Raw genomic sequence first — 14,092 nt, forward strand, 5'->3', positions numbered from 1 at the left:
TGGATGAGTATTACTAATAAGAGCCCTATCAAACTCAAAATATATCCAACCACATCAATCTAGAGAGCGCAATTCAGGTTGTAATTGCATCACATTGTTGCCTGCTTTTTACCAGCACTGTCATCATTAAAACTCCTGTATGTCAGCTGGCTTCAGTGGGGTGGGGGTTGCTGGGAAGAAGTGCCAAGGGAGAGGCAGCCCAGATTCTTCCTTCTCTTCCCCCATACCAGAAACATTCAAACCAGGAGAAGTGGCATTAAAGAACAAGCATGGGGACAGAAAGGAATGGAAGCGATTTGTTCTGGATTGAAAAATACCAACCTAAGGGTTGATATCAAATCAGATCATGCCCTGTTGATGGCTGTTTAATAATTCTCTTTTGCAGTCATCCTTCTTTGTGTTCTCAGTGTCTGGCACATAATAGGTGCTCAAGAAATACTTGGCAAGTGAATTGATAAAAACATAGTCCAGGGAAAACTCAAAATGGCCTTAAGTTGACCCTTGGCAATATCCTAAAAGGCCACAAAATAGGAGCTTAATCCCTAAAGATCTGTATTTTTATAAATCTGTGTAAAATTCATAGTTCGATTACTGTTTTTTTGTGTTTTGTGTTTGTCTTTCTTGGTTTTGGTTGTTTTCTTCCTCAGCTGCCTCTCTTCCCTGTTTTCATCTTGGGTAGGGTTTCTCAATCCTGGCACTAACAATTCTTTGTTTTGAGACTGTCCTGTGATGGTAGCCTGTTTAGCAACAGTCCTGGCCTCTCACCCACAAGATGCCAGTAGCATTTCTCACCCCTGGTTTTGACAACCTAACATGTCTCTAGACATTGCCAAGAGTTTGGGAGAGGGGGCAAAATCCACCTTTAATCCCCACCACTGAGAACCACTAGTCTAGGGAATCTGCTGAAACATTTTTAGATAAGCTAAATTTTGGTAAGTACTGATTTTTCTCTCTTTTTCTCCAAGGCAAACATTTGATTCATATGCCTCCAAATTGAATAGATTCTGACAATGGTGAAGGAAAAGGAATTCCTCTTTCCCTATCTGCAGTGTTCCTTTACGACCTCATTCTTAGAAATGGCAAGGTTGGGGATGGAGGTTAGGACTGCATTTTATTTATCTAGACATATACCCTCCAAATAGCAATTGCATATTTCTTTTATTTCATTTTGTGGGAAAGTGAAAAGAATGCAGTGTTTTACAATTCAAATTAAAGTTAAAAGCATATCAAGCTGTCTGATTTTCTGGGAGTGAGAAGTGGGGGGGGGGGGCTTTATTATGGCACAGCTGCATGAGAACTTCAACACCAGAAAAACTTTACGGCATGAAAGAAAACTGTGTATGTCGAGAAAGAACATGAATGCTGAAAGCACATTGTTACTATAAATTTTGAATCTGAGATACAATTCACAATGCTGCTTTACTAATAGTGCAATTTTAAACCTATTTAAGCTGGGAAATTTGTTATCAGGTGACTCATACATGTGGGGAAATCCAGTTTATCTGTGCCAAAGATGAAAGAAAGCGATTAGGTGTTTAAATGTTAAGATTCCATTCAGTCTTGTGAATGAACTGCAGTAATCTTGGATGAGGAGAAAAGAAAGGGCAGTTATTCATCAAGTTGAAAAATGTTAAAGGGCTTTCTGGATTTAAATAATAAAACCTTATATTTATAACATATTTATCTTCCAAATACCATAAGTACTTTTATTTCTTTTTTATTTCGAAACATTCACAAAGTTTAAAAAAAAAGAGTTAAGTAAAGTACAAAGAACTTTTTGTCCTTAACCATTGGAGAGTCAGTACAGACCTGAGGCCCCTTTACCCACAAATACTTTTTCCTACGAACAAGGACTCTGTCCCATCTAATCATGATGCAACCATTAAAACCAGACAAGTGACACTGATGCATGACTATTGTCCAGTCCTCAGGCTCTCTACTCAAGTTTTGTCAATTGTCTCAGGGACATGTTTTCTAGCGACAGGATAGAATTCCAAATCCTACACTGCACTGATTTGTCTCCCTCAGCCCAGAACAATTCCATGGTCTTTCTTTGACTTTCATGACCTTGACATTGTTGAAGAAGATAGGCTAGTTATCTTGTAACTTGTCCCTTAATTTGGGGCTTAACTGGTGTTTCCTTATGATTATATTCAGGTTATACAACCTTGGCAGGAATATCATAGAAGTGAGGCTGCTTTCATCTCCCTATATCCTGCCATGTGGCATATGATTTCAAGCTGCCCCATCACCAATGATGTTCACTTTGATTCCTTGCTTAAGGTAGTATCTGCCAGGCATATCCTCTGTGAACATATTCTTTTTCCTATTGAAGCCATGTAAATAACCCCTTTCTCATCAAATTTTGAAGTACTCATTTACTTATGTCTTCTTACTCATAATTAATGGGTGATAATACTTTACTGTCATTTTTAATTTTGATGTTCAAGTTGTTACTGACTTGGCCAGTAGAAAGCCCTTCAAGTTGGCTTCTAGGTCCTTTTGAGACATTCATGTCATTCCTTGAGCCCTGCCTTGCTCTGATCCAAGGTATTCTGGACTCAGACTTTCCCTGCCCCAGATGTGGGGTCAGCCATTTCTCTAAGGAGCCCTGGTTCTTCTCGAAGGAAAATGTTAATTAGAAACCAAGATCTTGAGACTAGCTGTGCTCATTGATATCAGGCTGTCAGTGCTTCCAAACTTGCCATGGTACCTATAAAAATGTGTCACTCAGATCTCCTGCTACAGGGAGCATAATCGATTGATAGCCCCAACTATTGCCCCTTGGATCTACCACCCAGTTTGCACTGAGGCCATACCTCCCAAGGGTTACTCCCAGTCAGTGTTTAAGCACAGCAGGGACCAGTGGGCGCATTGTGGCAAAACATAGGAATTCTTCCATGGATAACTTTGACTTGGGAACTCCCCATCTACTAGTAAATCCCTCTTGGAACTGTGCTGCTCTTCCAGACTTTTCCTACTCTAATCCTTCCTTCTTTGTCTCCTTCCACTAATGTCAGAATATATCTCAGTCTGTAGGATTTCTCTCCCTTCTTGTTTTCTACTTGTATTTGTTACCTATCACTATGTAACAATTTCTCCCAAAATATATTAGCTTAAAACAAAACAAATACTTATTATTTCATAGTTTTTGTAGGCCAGGAATTTCAGAGCAGATTAGCTGGTCTGAAAACTCATGATGTTGCTGTCAATATGTCAGTCACAGCATAGTTATCTGATGGCTTGATTTGACCCTAGAGGATCTATTTTCAGGATGGCTCATTTGGCTATTGGCAGGAGGTCTCAGGTCATCACCACATGGACCACTCCATAGGACTACTTGAGTGTCCTTGTGACATGACAGCTGATTTTCCCCTTACAGCAAGTGCTCTGACAGAAGAAAGGAGAAGCCACTGTTAAAAACAAGACAACAGGTCCAAAATGGAGTCACTTATGCTAAGCCCCATATCACCAAACTGAGACTTAATTACAGTTTTGGCCTCTTCCAGAAATGGAATCTTAAACCAATCATCAGGAATCACCGGGTCAGCCCTAGTGAGGTAATTTGCCTGATAGACCCCGGCCATTCCCCAAAGGAAAGTAACTGTGCCACAGTGAATGCACTTTTTGCAGTATGACTCTCTTGTCCCACGCCTTCTGCCTATAAAAGTCTTCCATTATGTATAGTTCCTTGGAGCTCCTTTCTATCTTCTAGATGGGTTGTGGCCTGATTCATAAATTGTTGATTAAGCCAATAAGGTCTTTAAAATTTACCCAGTTGAAATTTGTTTTTTAACCATGTATTTTACTGTTTAACCTTAAATTCATACTGTGTCATTGCAGCGATAGGTCAACTGTATTGAGTATAGGAGGGGATTTCACAGAGATGGGACTGCCAAGAAGTCAGAATCACTGGGGGCTGCATTGGAGGCTGTCACACTCCCCCAATATGTTTCTTGCATATCTAATCCTGTCTTGGTGACTCCTTCTCAGTAAACGAACTGACACATCTGCTTGGTAGACAGAGGTAGAGAATCCCCACTCACGGTTATGTACGCATTCACAGCCATGTTCATTTCTATAACTGTCCTCATATATTGAAAACCATGAATCCATATCAATACATCCAGCACCAATACAGCATCACAGTGTCTGTTCTAGTTTTTTTCTGTTTCTGTATTTGTAATTCCTTTGTATGCATTGAGGTATCCAGACTTGTACATTCATCTATTTTATCAAATATGGGCCATTTTTGGCTCTTGTCTCTTCAAATATTCTTTCTGCACCTTTCTCTTTCTCACCAGGAGCCCTGGTTGCTGTAAACCTTTGACTGTCTTCTAGAGCTCTGATAAAGAGGATTCTGCTAGTTTTTGCCAGGTTTTTTTTTTTTTTTCAGTGTTTATGGGAAGAGACAGGCCCCTTAGATTTCCCTACTGCACCATTTTCATTGATATGGGCACCACTCTATTGCCCTTATATCACGTCTATGATCCCTCCTAGAGCCTCAGGAAGAAGCCTGTGAAAGTGCGGGTAGAGGGAGGGAGCTGGAATTTCAGCAGCTTTTGATAGGCACTCTCTTTCTCCCTTACCTGGAAGTAGTGGTCCCTCTCCTCCTCCCATTCAGGGCCAGTCCATCCAGCACTCTCCCTCTCTCTTCTTCTCTCCCTTTCTCCTTTCCTTCACTCTTTCTTTTCCTAAACAAAATCCCACCACACAGAACATAGTGTTCTCTAACTTGCTCTTCAATTAACAGTATATTACGGCTATACTTCCAAACCATACATATCAATCTATGTAATTCTTTTTAACAGATGTATAGTGTTCCCCAGTGAGGATAATCTGTTGTTTATTCAACTGTGTTTATTCACTTTTGAAATGTGTTCAGGTTTTTAAAAATTAGATTGAACCATATAAAACTACCATATTTATAAGTTTTGGGGTTTTTTTGTTTTTTGGTTTTTTGCTTTGTTCATTTTCTCTTTCTTTCTTTCTTGGTTTATTTATTTATTTTAGAGCAAGGGGGGAGGGGCAGAGGGAGAGGGATAGAGAGAATCTCAAGCAGACTCCCTGCTGAGCATGGAGGCTGACACGGGGCTTGATCTTATGACCCTGAGATCATGACCTGAGCTGAAATCAAAAGTTGGATGCTTAAAACCAACTGAGCCACCCAGGTGCCCCTGTTTTGTTCATTTTCTATTACAGTGTTATAGTAAATATCTGTGTACATATATGTCTGTAAACTTTTGTTCCTGTGGATAAAGTTCAAGAGGTGGGATGCTAGTTTAAAAGGTGTGTATATTTTACTCCTCGATTGCATCCCTAAAATGTTGGCATAATGTATACTGCCATCAGTGACCTTTTTGGAAGTTATAAGTCACAGAGGCCTCATTTCAGTGGTTCTCATAGCAGACTTCTCCACTGTACCCTGTATTTGCCATTTAAAAAAATATTTTATTTATTTATTTGAGACACACACAGAGAGAGAGAGAGAGAGAGAAAGAAAGAGAGTAGGGAGAACAGCAGAGGGAGTGGGAGATAATCTCCAGCAGACTTCCCATTGAGCATGGAGCCCACCCAGCACAGGGTTGGATCCCATGACCCTGAGACCATGGCCTGAGCAGATCCCTCCGTTTGTTCCTAGGTATTTGTATTCCACAGGAATCTGCTTTCTTTCACTTTTCTAGTCACAGTAAATGCCCTGTTCTCCCCTTTGGTGTGGTTATGGCTTCTGCTCTAATCTCTACCTGTAGCCCACCAGTGAAGTGACCCAAACTTGCCTTCACCTGAATTAGAAAAAGCCTTCCCTTCCTGATGTCTTCCTGTCACCATCCAGAAAACTGTGGTGGTAACTATTCAATCACTTTTCAATATTCCACAGTACATTCCTGGATTGTGTGGGGTGTGAGATTCACAATCAGCAAACAGCTCTAGTTTCCATTCCTCTCCTGAGTCCAAACTTCTACATCAAAACTGTGTACTGGGTATCTCCAGCTGGATGTTTGTTGTTGTTGTTGTTGTTGTTTTAAAGATTTTTTTAATTTATTCATTTGACAGAGAGAGAGAGAGAGATCACAAGTAGGCAGAGAGGCAGGCAGAGAGAGGAGGAAGCAGACTCACTGCTGAGCAGAGAGCCTGATGTGGGGCTCGATCCCAGGACCCTGAGATCATAACCTGAGCTGAAGGCAGAGGCTCAACCCACTGAGCCACCCAGGCGCTCCTCCAGCTGGATGTTTTTCAGACAGGACCAATATAAAACACCCATTGTTTAACTTATCATCACCTCTTTTGAAATCCTCCCTATTGATGCATTTCTTTTCATAGTAAATGAGCCTCTCATTCACTTGGGTGTATAACTTAGAAACCTGGAACTTCCTCCTAGACTACTTCTCACTCTTCCTCTCTATCTCTCTCCATTTACATCTGATAGTTTACTAAGTCCTGCGGTTTCCACCCCATATTCCCCAAATCCATGATTGATCTCTTTTCAGTCCCCAGTGTTGCTGTCCTGATCATCTCTTTCACAGACTAAAAATAACTTCCTCTTTGGTCTTCCTACTTTTGGCGTTGCTTCCCTTCTATTACCCACACTGTGGTCAGAGAAATTATTTAACAGGCAAATCAATTCTCTACCACGATAAAAATGCTTCAATGTCCATGCTGTCAGCAGGCTAAGATCTAAACTTCTAAGCATGACTTAAAAAGCTGTTTATTATCCAGTGTCTGCTTAATGGTTTGCCTCATTTTCTAACATTCTCTGGAAGCACCCTATGCTTCAGCTATATGGATCTGCTTTCAAATCCGCAACATGCCAAGCTCTCTAATAATTCAGTGCCTTTGCACCTGCTACCCTTCTACTTGGAATCCTTGTCAGTCTTGTTGGCCTGACAAACTCCGACTTAAATTTCAAGCCTCAGCTCTAGGGTTATTTTCCTTTTTAAAAAACTGTGCAGGCAAAAAACAAAAAACCAAACACACACACACACAAATTGTGCAGGCAGACAAACGCTTCAGGCAAACACTGGAGTTCCTTAATGATATGTTAAACACCTGCATCCTAGCATTTTTAACATTTTAATGATTTGTTTTATCAAGATGTGTTTCCAAACTAAGTTGTAAGCTTCTTGAGGGTAGGGACCATGATTAATCTCATCTTTGCAACCTGAGCACTTAACACAGTGACTAGTATTGAATATTTTTAATAGTCACTTGAATGGTTGCAAAAATAAATTCGTTAATTAGTGGGAATAATGTGCAGGCTAGGGTTTAACCTTAAGCTATAGATTTTCACTTAAGTACCTTTAAAAATTTGGAAAAAAATATAGAATGTATTAATGGAAACTTAAGAACAGAAAAGTAAAGTAAATCTCATATTATTTTATGATCCTAATACCTGTTTCAACATACTTATTTACTTTTGATCTTTGCTCAAATATGTGGTAAATAAAAATATATGTTTATACATGTATATATTTATATTTCACATAGCTATAACTCAAGTGTACCTGCACTTTCCTATGGTTTTAGGTTTAACTGTAAACATTTCTAACACTGTTGCAAAGTCATCTGAACTCTCATTTTTAACAATGTATAATACTTCATTCTCCTACTCAGGTTGACAGCCTAAAGAGATTAGGTTGTACTCCATTTCCTGTTATAAATAGGAACAGATTCAGGTTTTGTGGGACTTGAAATTTATACAATTTTGAGAGATGTTTTCAGAAAAGGAATAAGAACCATCTTACTTTTGCAAACCATGAAGGCTTCCCCCCGCCCCCTGCCCCCTGCCAGGGTTTGGAAGGGGCCTGTGAATGTGAGGCCTCCTGAAGGTTAATTTTCATCAGCCTCATGGTGATCCACTTCCAGTTATAAATAATTTTGCAATAAGCATTTTGAGCATGTGATTTTTCCCCCCTCTTCTATTATTTTCCAAGGAATCCAAGTTATTATGACACCATTCACCTTGAAGAAGTTGGGAAAGGAAATGATCATTTATTGAGCACCTATTATATATTGAGCAGTTTATATATATTATTTAATTTAATCCTTACTAGAAGCCTGAAGGAGGTATGATCCCTACTTTACAGTTGAGAAAATTGAGGCACAGTGCATTTAAATATCATGCCCCAAATCACACATCTTGTAACTGGTGGGGTTTGGATCCTTACTGTCTCAGTCCAAAGTTCATGCCTTCTCTTCTCCACTACATCATGGTCTCTTCACAGCCTCATTGGCTTCACAGTAATATTTTCTAGGCTGTTGCTAAAAAACCTGGTTCTCAGTTATCTGTTTCGAGGAGGCCAGGAGACAAAACTTGGTCTTTTTTTTTTTTTTTCCCAAAATTTCATTAATTTATTTGAGAAAGAGAGATAGGCAGAGGTAGTGAGAGAGAGCATGAGTGCGGAGTAGAAGGAGAAGCAGACTTGTGCTGAGCAGGGACTTTGAGATCATGACCCGAGCTGAAGGCAGACGCTTAACCCACCAAGCCACACAGGTGTCCCAAAACTTGCAGTCCTTTTTTTTTTTTTTTTGACAGAGAGAGAGAGAGAGAGAGAGAGAGAGAGATCACAAGTAGGCAGAGAGGCAGGCAGAGAGAGGAGGAAGCAGGCTCACTGCTGAGCAGAGAGCCCGATGCGGGGCTCGATCCCAGGACCCTGAGATCATGACCTGAGCCGAAGGCAGAGGCTTAACCCACTGAGCCACCCAGGTGCCCCCAAAACTTGCAGTCTTGACAAGGTTCTTGGAAGAAGGTGGTTTAAATCAGTGGTGATTAGACTTTCTCAAGTGAACCTAGGAAAAAGTGATTTGAATATTTCTGCCCTGCTAACAGACATGTGTCACCTTGGTTCAGCACACATTTCTTGAAAGAAGCATTACTTGAAGTTGAAAGACCTGGGCTGGGTTTGAGTCCTGCTATTCACTACTGGAGTGGCCTTGGTAAGTCATTATAAGTAAGAAAACCTGCCTCACTCCAGGCTAGTTCTGAGTATCCAGTGTGATGATGTGTGTGCAATCACCTAGTGAACTCCCATGTCACTGAGGGACCGTAGTGCCCCTTATCTGAGGTTTTGCTTTCTGCAGTTTCATTTACCCATGGTCAACCACAGTTGGGAAGTAGATGATTCCCCTTCTGCCTATTGTCAAAAGATCAATAGTAGCCTAAGGCGACCTCACAGTGCCGCGTCATTTCACCTCGCTTCATCTCTCATGGATACATTTTTATCATTTCATATCATCAGAAGAAGTGTGAGTACAGTACAAGAAGATAGTTTGAGAGATCACAGTCACGTAACTTCTATTATAGCATATTGTTGTAATTTTTCTATTTTATTGCGAATAACTGTTGTTAATCTCTTACTATACCTAATTTATAAATTAAACTTTATTTGGGGTCTATATGTCTGGGTAAATACAGTGTATACAGGGTTGGGTACTATTCATGGTTGCAGGCATTCACTGGGAGTGTTGGAGGCACCCCCTTATAGGTAAGGGGGGACTGCTGTATTAGTAACATTGTGGGAGTTGTTCCACTCTCCCCGCCCATGTGCCTCCAGGTAGGGGCCTGTGACAGCTGGACGGAATGCATCTGATGGCTCCATTATAGTTAACTCTGGCTGGAGTTCCTTCCTAGGCTGAAGCTGCCACTTCTTTTCAGGGGGATGTATGGGCTGTTAGCAGAGGCTGTGCAAAACCAGTCTAAGATTCTGGTGAATCTCTTCCTCCTCAAGCTGGGAGTCGATCAAAAATGCCAAACACTTAGCAATAATCGCAACTTGTAAAATCCCAAACACAGTCCTTACCAATTGTCCCTTTGCTCTGTCTTAGGTGCTGACACATTTATCTCGGAATTTTACCGGCCGGTATAAGAAGTCGGTAGTCCCTGTTGGACCTAATGCTGGGGACAGTCTGTAATTCTGCAAAGCCAGGAGAGAAAGACAAATCTCCGCTTTGAGTTGGCGTTTGAACATCCTTCGGTGTATCACGTTTACAGCTGGTGTTAGCAGCATTCGTCTTTATTTTCCCTAAAGGAAAAAAGCTGAAGCCCGTCTCCAAGCGCGAAGATGGAGCTCACGGCCCCGCGTCACGACCCGCGTGGCTCCCTGAGAACCGCCCGCAGCCCCGCCAGCGGCCAGCCGCCTCCCACACCCCCGGCCCAGGTGTCAGTCAGCGGGCGCCCGGACCTCCACCCGGCTCGGCCGGCAGCGACCGCACAAAGAGCGCAGCAGGCGGCGGCCGGGACAAGCCGCAGAAAGTAGTCCCGACCAGGCCGGGCCGATGTTGTTCGACGTCGCTTCACGCCCTCCGCGGGGAGGGCCGCCGCGGCCGGCCCAGGAAAGAATCCCATAGGAATGCGCCGGCGGGAGGCCTTTTGCCTCCAGCTCTGCTCCGCTTGTCTGGCGGATCTCCCGGGGTCTCCACGCGGAGGCCGCGCGTGCGGCCCCCCACTTTCTTTCGTGGCTGAACGGGAGGCGGTGCCGAGGGAGGGGCTCGCCCGCGCGCAGGGAGACCTTCGCGGCGATCCGTGGCGGCGGCGGGCCCGCGGTATCCCTGCGCCGCTGCGTGAGAGGAAGAGGCTGAATGAGGAGCTGCGCGGGGGAAGCGGGGCGCCGGGGGAGGAGGCGGCGGCATGGAAGCAGACGCTGGCGTCGCGCGAGCCCCCGGCCGAGCGGCGCGGTAGAGAGGGCGGCGGCGGCGACGGCGCGCGCGGAGCCCTGACGTGCCCCTTTCTTTCTTCTCTCTCTGGAAAGCTGGGAAGCATGAGCGTGCAGACCTGCCGCTGCGGCGGCCGCTCCGGCTCCTCGCCTCCCCCTCTTCTGGCCGCCCCTCGCCGGTGAGAGAAGAGAACGCGAGAAGGGAAGATGGGGGCCGTCCTGAGGAGCCTCCTGGCCTGCAGTTTCTGTGCGCTCCTGAGAGGTGGGAAGGGGGGAGCGCGAAAGTTGGTGGGATTTGTTGGGGGGGGGGTGGCCTTGTTTTGTGTGTGACTGGGGGAAGGGGGAGGGAGGGAGGAGAAGGGGAAGAGGAGCCAGGAGAGGCCTGGTCGTGGGGAGGGAGAGAGAAAGGGGCCCGGGAGAAGGGGCTGTGCGCTCCGCCTGGCCACAATGCAGACCCCTTCCCAGGGTTGCGGACCTTCCCTGGACAAATCGGAGCCTCAGTCCGGGCTGCTTGTCTGGGTGAACCCCTGGAGCCCCATTCTGTCGCAGTGACTGAGGGGCTGTGCGTCTCTTTCTGCGTGGAGTCCTCCGGGAGAAGGGTCTTTGTATGCATTTTGGCTTTTAAAATGTTTGAGCCTAAAGATGCCTTAACGTTGGTCTCCCCTCTCGAAGCCCCCACCTTTTCCGTGTCTCTTACGTGAACTTTTCGAGCCTTCTTACTGTTTTTCCAGGCCTCGTTACTACTAGTGATCGGCTTCCTTTGGGGATAGAATGATCCTGGGTGAGAGCACGGTTGGAAAGTCACTTCGGGGTTATAGGTCCGAGCGTTTCAGCATTGGGATTCTTCTGAGCTTCAGCCCATAATAGACAACGTTGCCGTTGTAACCCCTGGTATTCGGGACTTGCCCCTATTTTCGGAGCATGCAAGTGTACAGTTGGCACTAATAGGAAAGTCATCCTTGCGTGAAGAGGAACCTGTCCTGGGACCCAAGTTATCATTTGCTGCGCTCCCCTGGGGACAGCTTGCACTCTGGTAAATAACATGGGCTAGCCTAGATAACTTGCTCGGAGAATCGCCTACATTCGATGGCCCTGTGGTTTTTTGAATTGGCCTGTAAAGCTGTCACATACGCTGTGACTTTTATTTAGTGACAGTTCACTGGGGTTTTTGATTGGCCCGCAAGATTTCAACAGCTCTTCTCAAACTTATCAGTGTTGAACTGCTGATGAGTCTTGTGCTCCTGAGCATTTTACCAGCAGAGGAATTTAAGTACGGATCGATGCTATTAGCTCCGGCTGTGGTTTTGTTAAAATTCTCATTTGTGTTCATGGTAAATTCTTTTCAGGTATAGGACCTTTTGAGTCGATGGAGATTTTTAACTCTTAATTTAACAAGCTAAACTTTTGGTAAGCCTCCAGAACTTGGCAAAGTTTACAGGGCACGATAGTAACTCAGGATCTTGCACAAATGAGCCCAATATTGCCATTTCTGTGTGTGTATATTTATTTTGGACGAATGCAATTGATTTTTTTTTGGAGGAGGAGGGATTTTATTTTACTCTTCTGCAGGATTATTGTTAGCATGTTATATCTACTTATACTTAATAATTATGACTCACTCTAAGCATATTCCAGACCATTTTCATATGTAACCCTTTAAAGATAGTGCTCACTTAATTTTCTTGGTAGAGAATTTAATGCAGTGTTGTGTCTTTGAGAGGTTTAATAAGTGTATGTTTATTTCATTATAGTATACTCTTCGTTGAAAGGGATTTTGCTGTAACTGTGAGAATCATATTTGATATAAGGATATGTACATTTTTTAGGACAGGAAATTAGTAGAATTAAATGTGAGAGTCAGCTGATTGGTTAAAGTCTTGGGGAGATATAAGTCCATAACCTGGGATACTTCTGGTTGCCCAGTTGTATTTCTCTGAGGGTAAGAGTGTGATGTAAATGCCATTTGTTTATTTTAACACCAAATTTGAGCCTAGAGTTGGGTTTGTTCCTTCCTGGAGTTTAGATAAGTTGCACTTGGAGTATTAATTTGAAGTATGGTGTTATGTAACAAGACCTGAAAGAGTTAATGGTTTAAACAGCCTCATTTCTGATATCACAATTTGCATACGTGGACCTCTCATTTTAAATGTAGCATCTAATGATATAAGATGGTCTTTGAATTTAACAGTATTTGAATGTGAGTACATATTATTTGAACTAAGATGGTATTTTGATGTGAAAGATTTTTATTCATGCTGTAGATTCTTCTCATTCTTCTGTCATTCTCTGTCATAATAGTGGCATTAGTTAACCTTGGAGTCTAAGAAAAATGTGATTAATTTGTTGCATTAAAATAATTTTTTTTCACAGAGTGGGTGTTAACATTGAAAATTTAACATTGGGATGGTGGGATTATGAGAGTTTGAGAGACCTTTTGTGCTGTAGTGCTGTTAAATCAACATCTGAAAGCCAAAGAAATACTTGCTGTCATCATCTGGGCATCCCTATCCCTACCATGGGAGGACAAAGTGTAATGGAAAGATTTGGGGGTTTCGACACTAAAATCTTGGGTTCAAAGTCTGTGCTTCTCTACTTAATAACTGTGATTCCAGTCTAGTCAGTTTTTCTGGGCTTCAATACCTTACCTCTAAAATGTAGGTAGTAATACTGATCTGATTTACATGTGTAATGGGCACATTAAATGAAATGATCAATATCAATGATTTGCTAACATTATTTTTGTTATAATTTTGTATTGTGGACATACCCTCAAAGGGTAGGAATTTGAGATTTAATTTGTATAAAATTTACAAATTGTTACAAGTAGAAGAGATCTTGATCATTTTGGTCTAACAGCTTCATTTGCAAGTGGGGATACTCAGATTCAGAAAGATTATGATTTGATTAAGCTCCTATAACTAATTAATGGTAGAGGAATATTAGGGATTTATTGGTAGGAATTTATTAATGGTAAGGATTTATTGTTTGTTCTTTTAACCCACTGAGCCACCCAGGCGCCCCAAGTGTTCATTCTTTTAGCAAATATGTTTGGAATACCTACTGTGTATCAGGTTCTGATATTATAGTGGTGAGGGCAATAGACATGTCCTAACAGTCTGGGTTGTCTTCCTTACTGTTCTTTTAGTTCCAACCAGGTATAGATTAGAAAAGATTATATCTCTGATTTTTCTAGAGGGAATATTTTTATAAGAATATAAATTTTGGAATACCATTGTGCATATAATCTGCAGATACTTTGTCTTAGCTTGAGGAGGAGGCTTTGTTGTTTCATAAACATTTTCTGCTACTTAGTTTTCTAAAAAGTATATTAGTTTTGGTGGGATGGTGAAAAATACTGTACAGACAAGTCACCAGTGTTTTCCATCTTATCTTTTGTAGAAGTGGTCCTTGGGAAAGCTTTTTCTTTAATATCAAATGTAAAA

General features: G+C 42.5%; 1 protein-coding gene across 1 annotated transcript in view; it reads left to right on the forward strand.

The window, feature by feature from the left end:
* The first annotated feature begins 10,571 nt into the window (after positions 1 to 10,571).
* The window catches only part of LRP6 (LDL receptor related protein 6), a 181,604-nt gene continuing 178,083 nt past the window's right edge, over positions 10,572 to 14,092 (forward strand). The window contains exon 1 of the mRNA XM_047740549.1: positions 10,572 to 10,911. Coding sequence (XP_047596505.1) covers positions 10,857 to 10,911 — 55 coding nt within the window. The 5' untranslated portion in view covers positions 10,572 to 10,856. The remainder of the gene's footprint in view (positions 10,912 to 14,092) is intronic.

This window comes from Lutra lutra, chromosome 8 (assembly GCF_902655055.1).
Source record: "Lutra lutra chromosome 8, mLutLut1.2, whole genome shotgun sequence".
Lineage (NCBI taxonomy): Eukaryota > Metazoa > Chordata > Mammalia > Carnivora > Mustelidae > Lutra > Lutra lutra.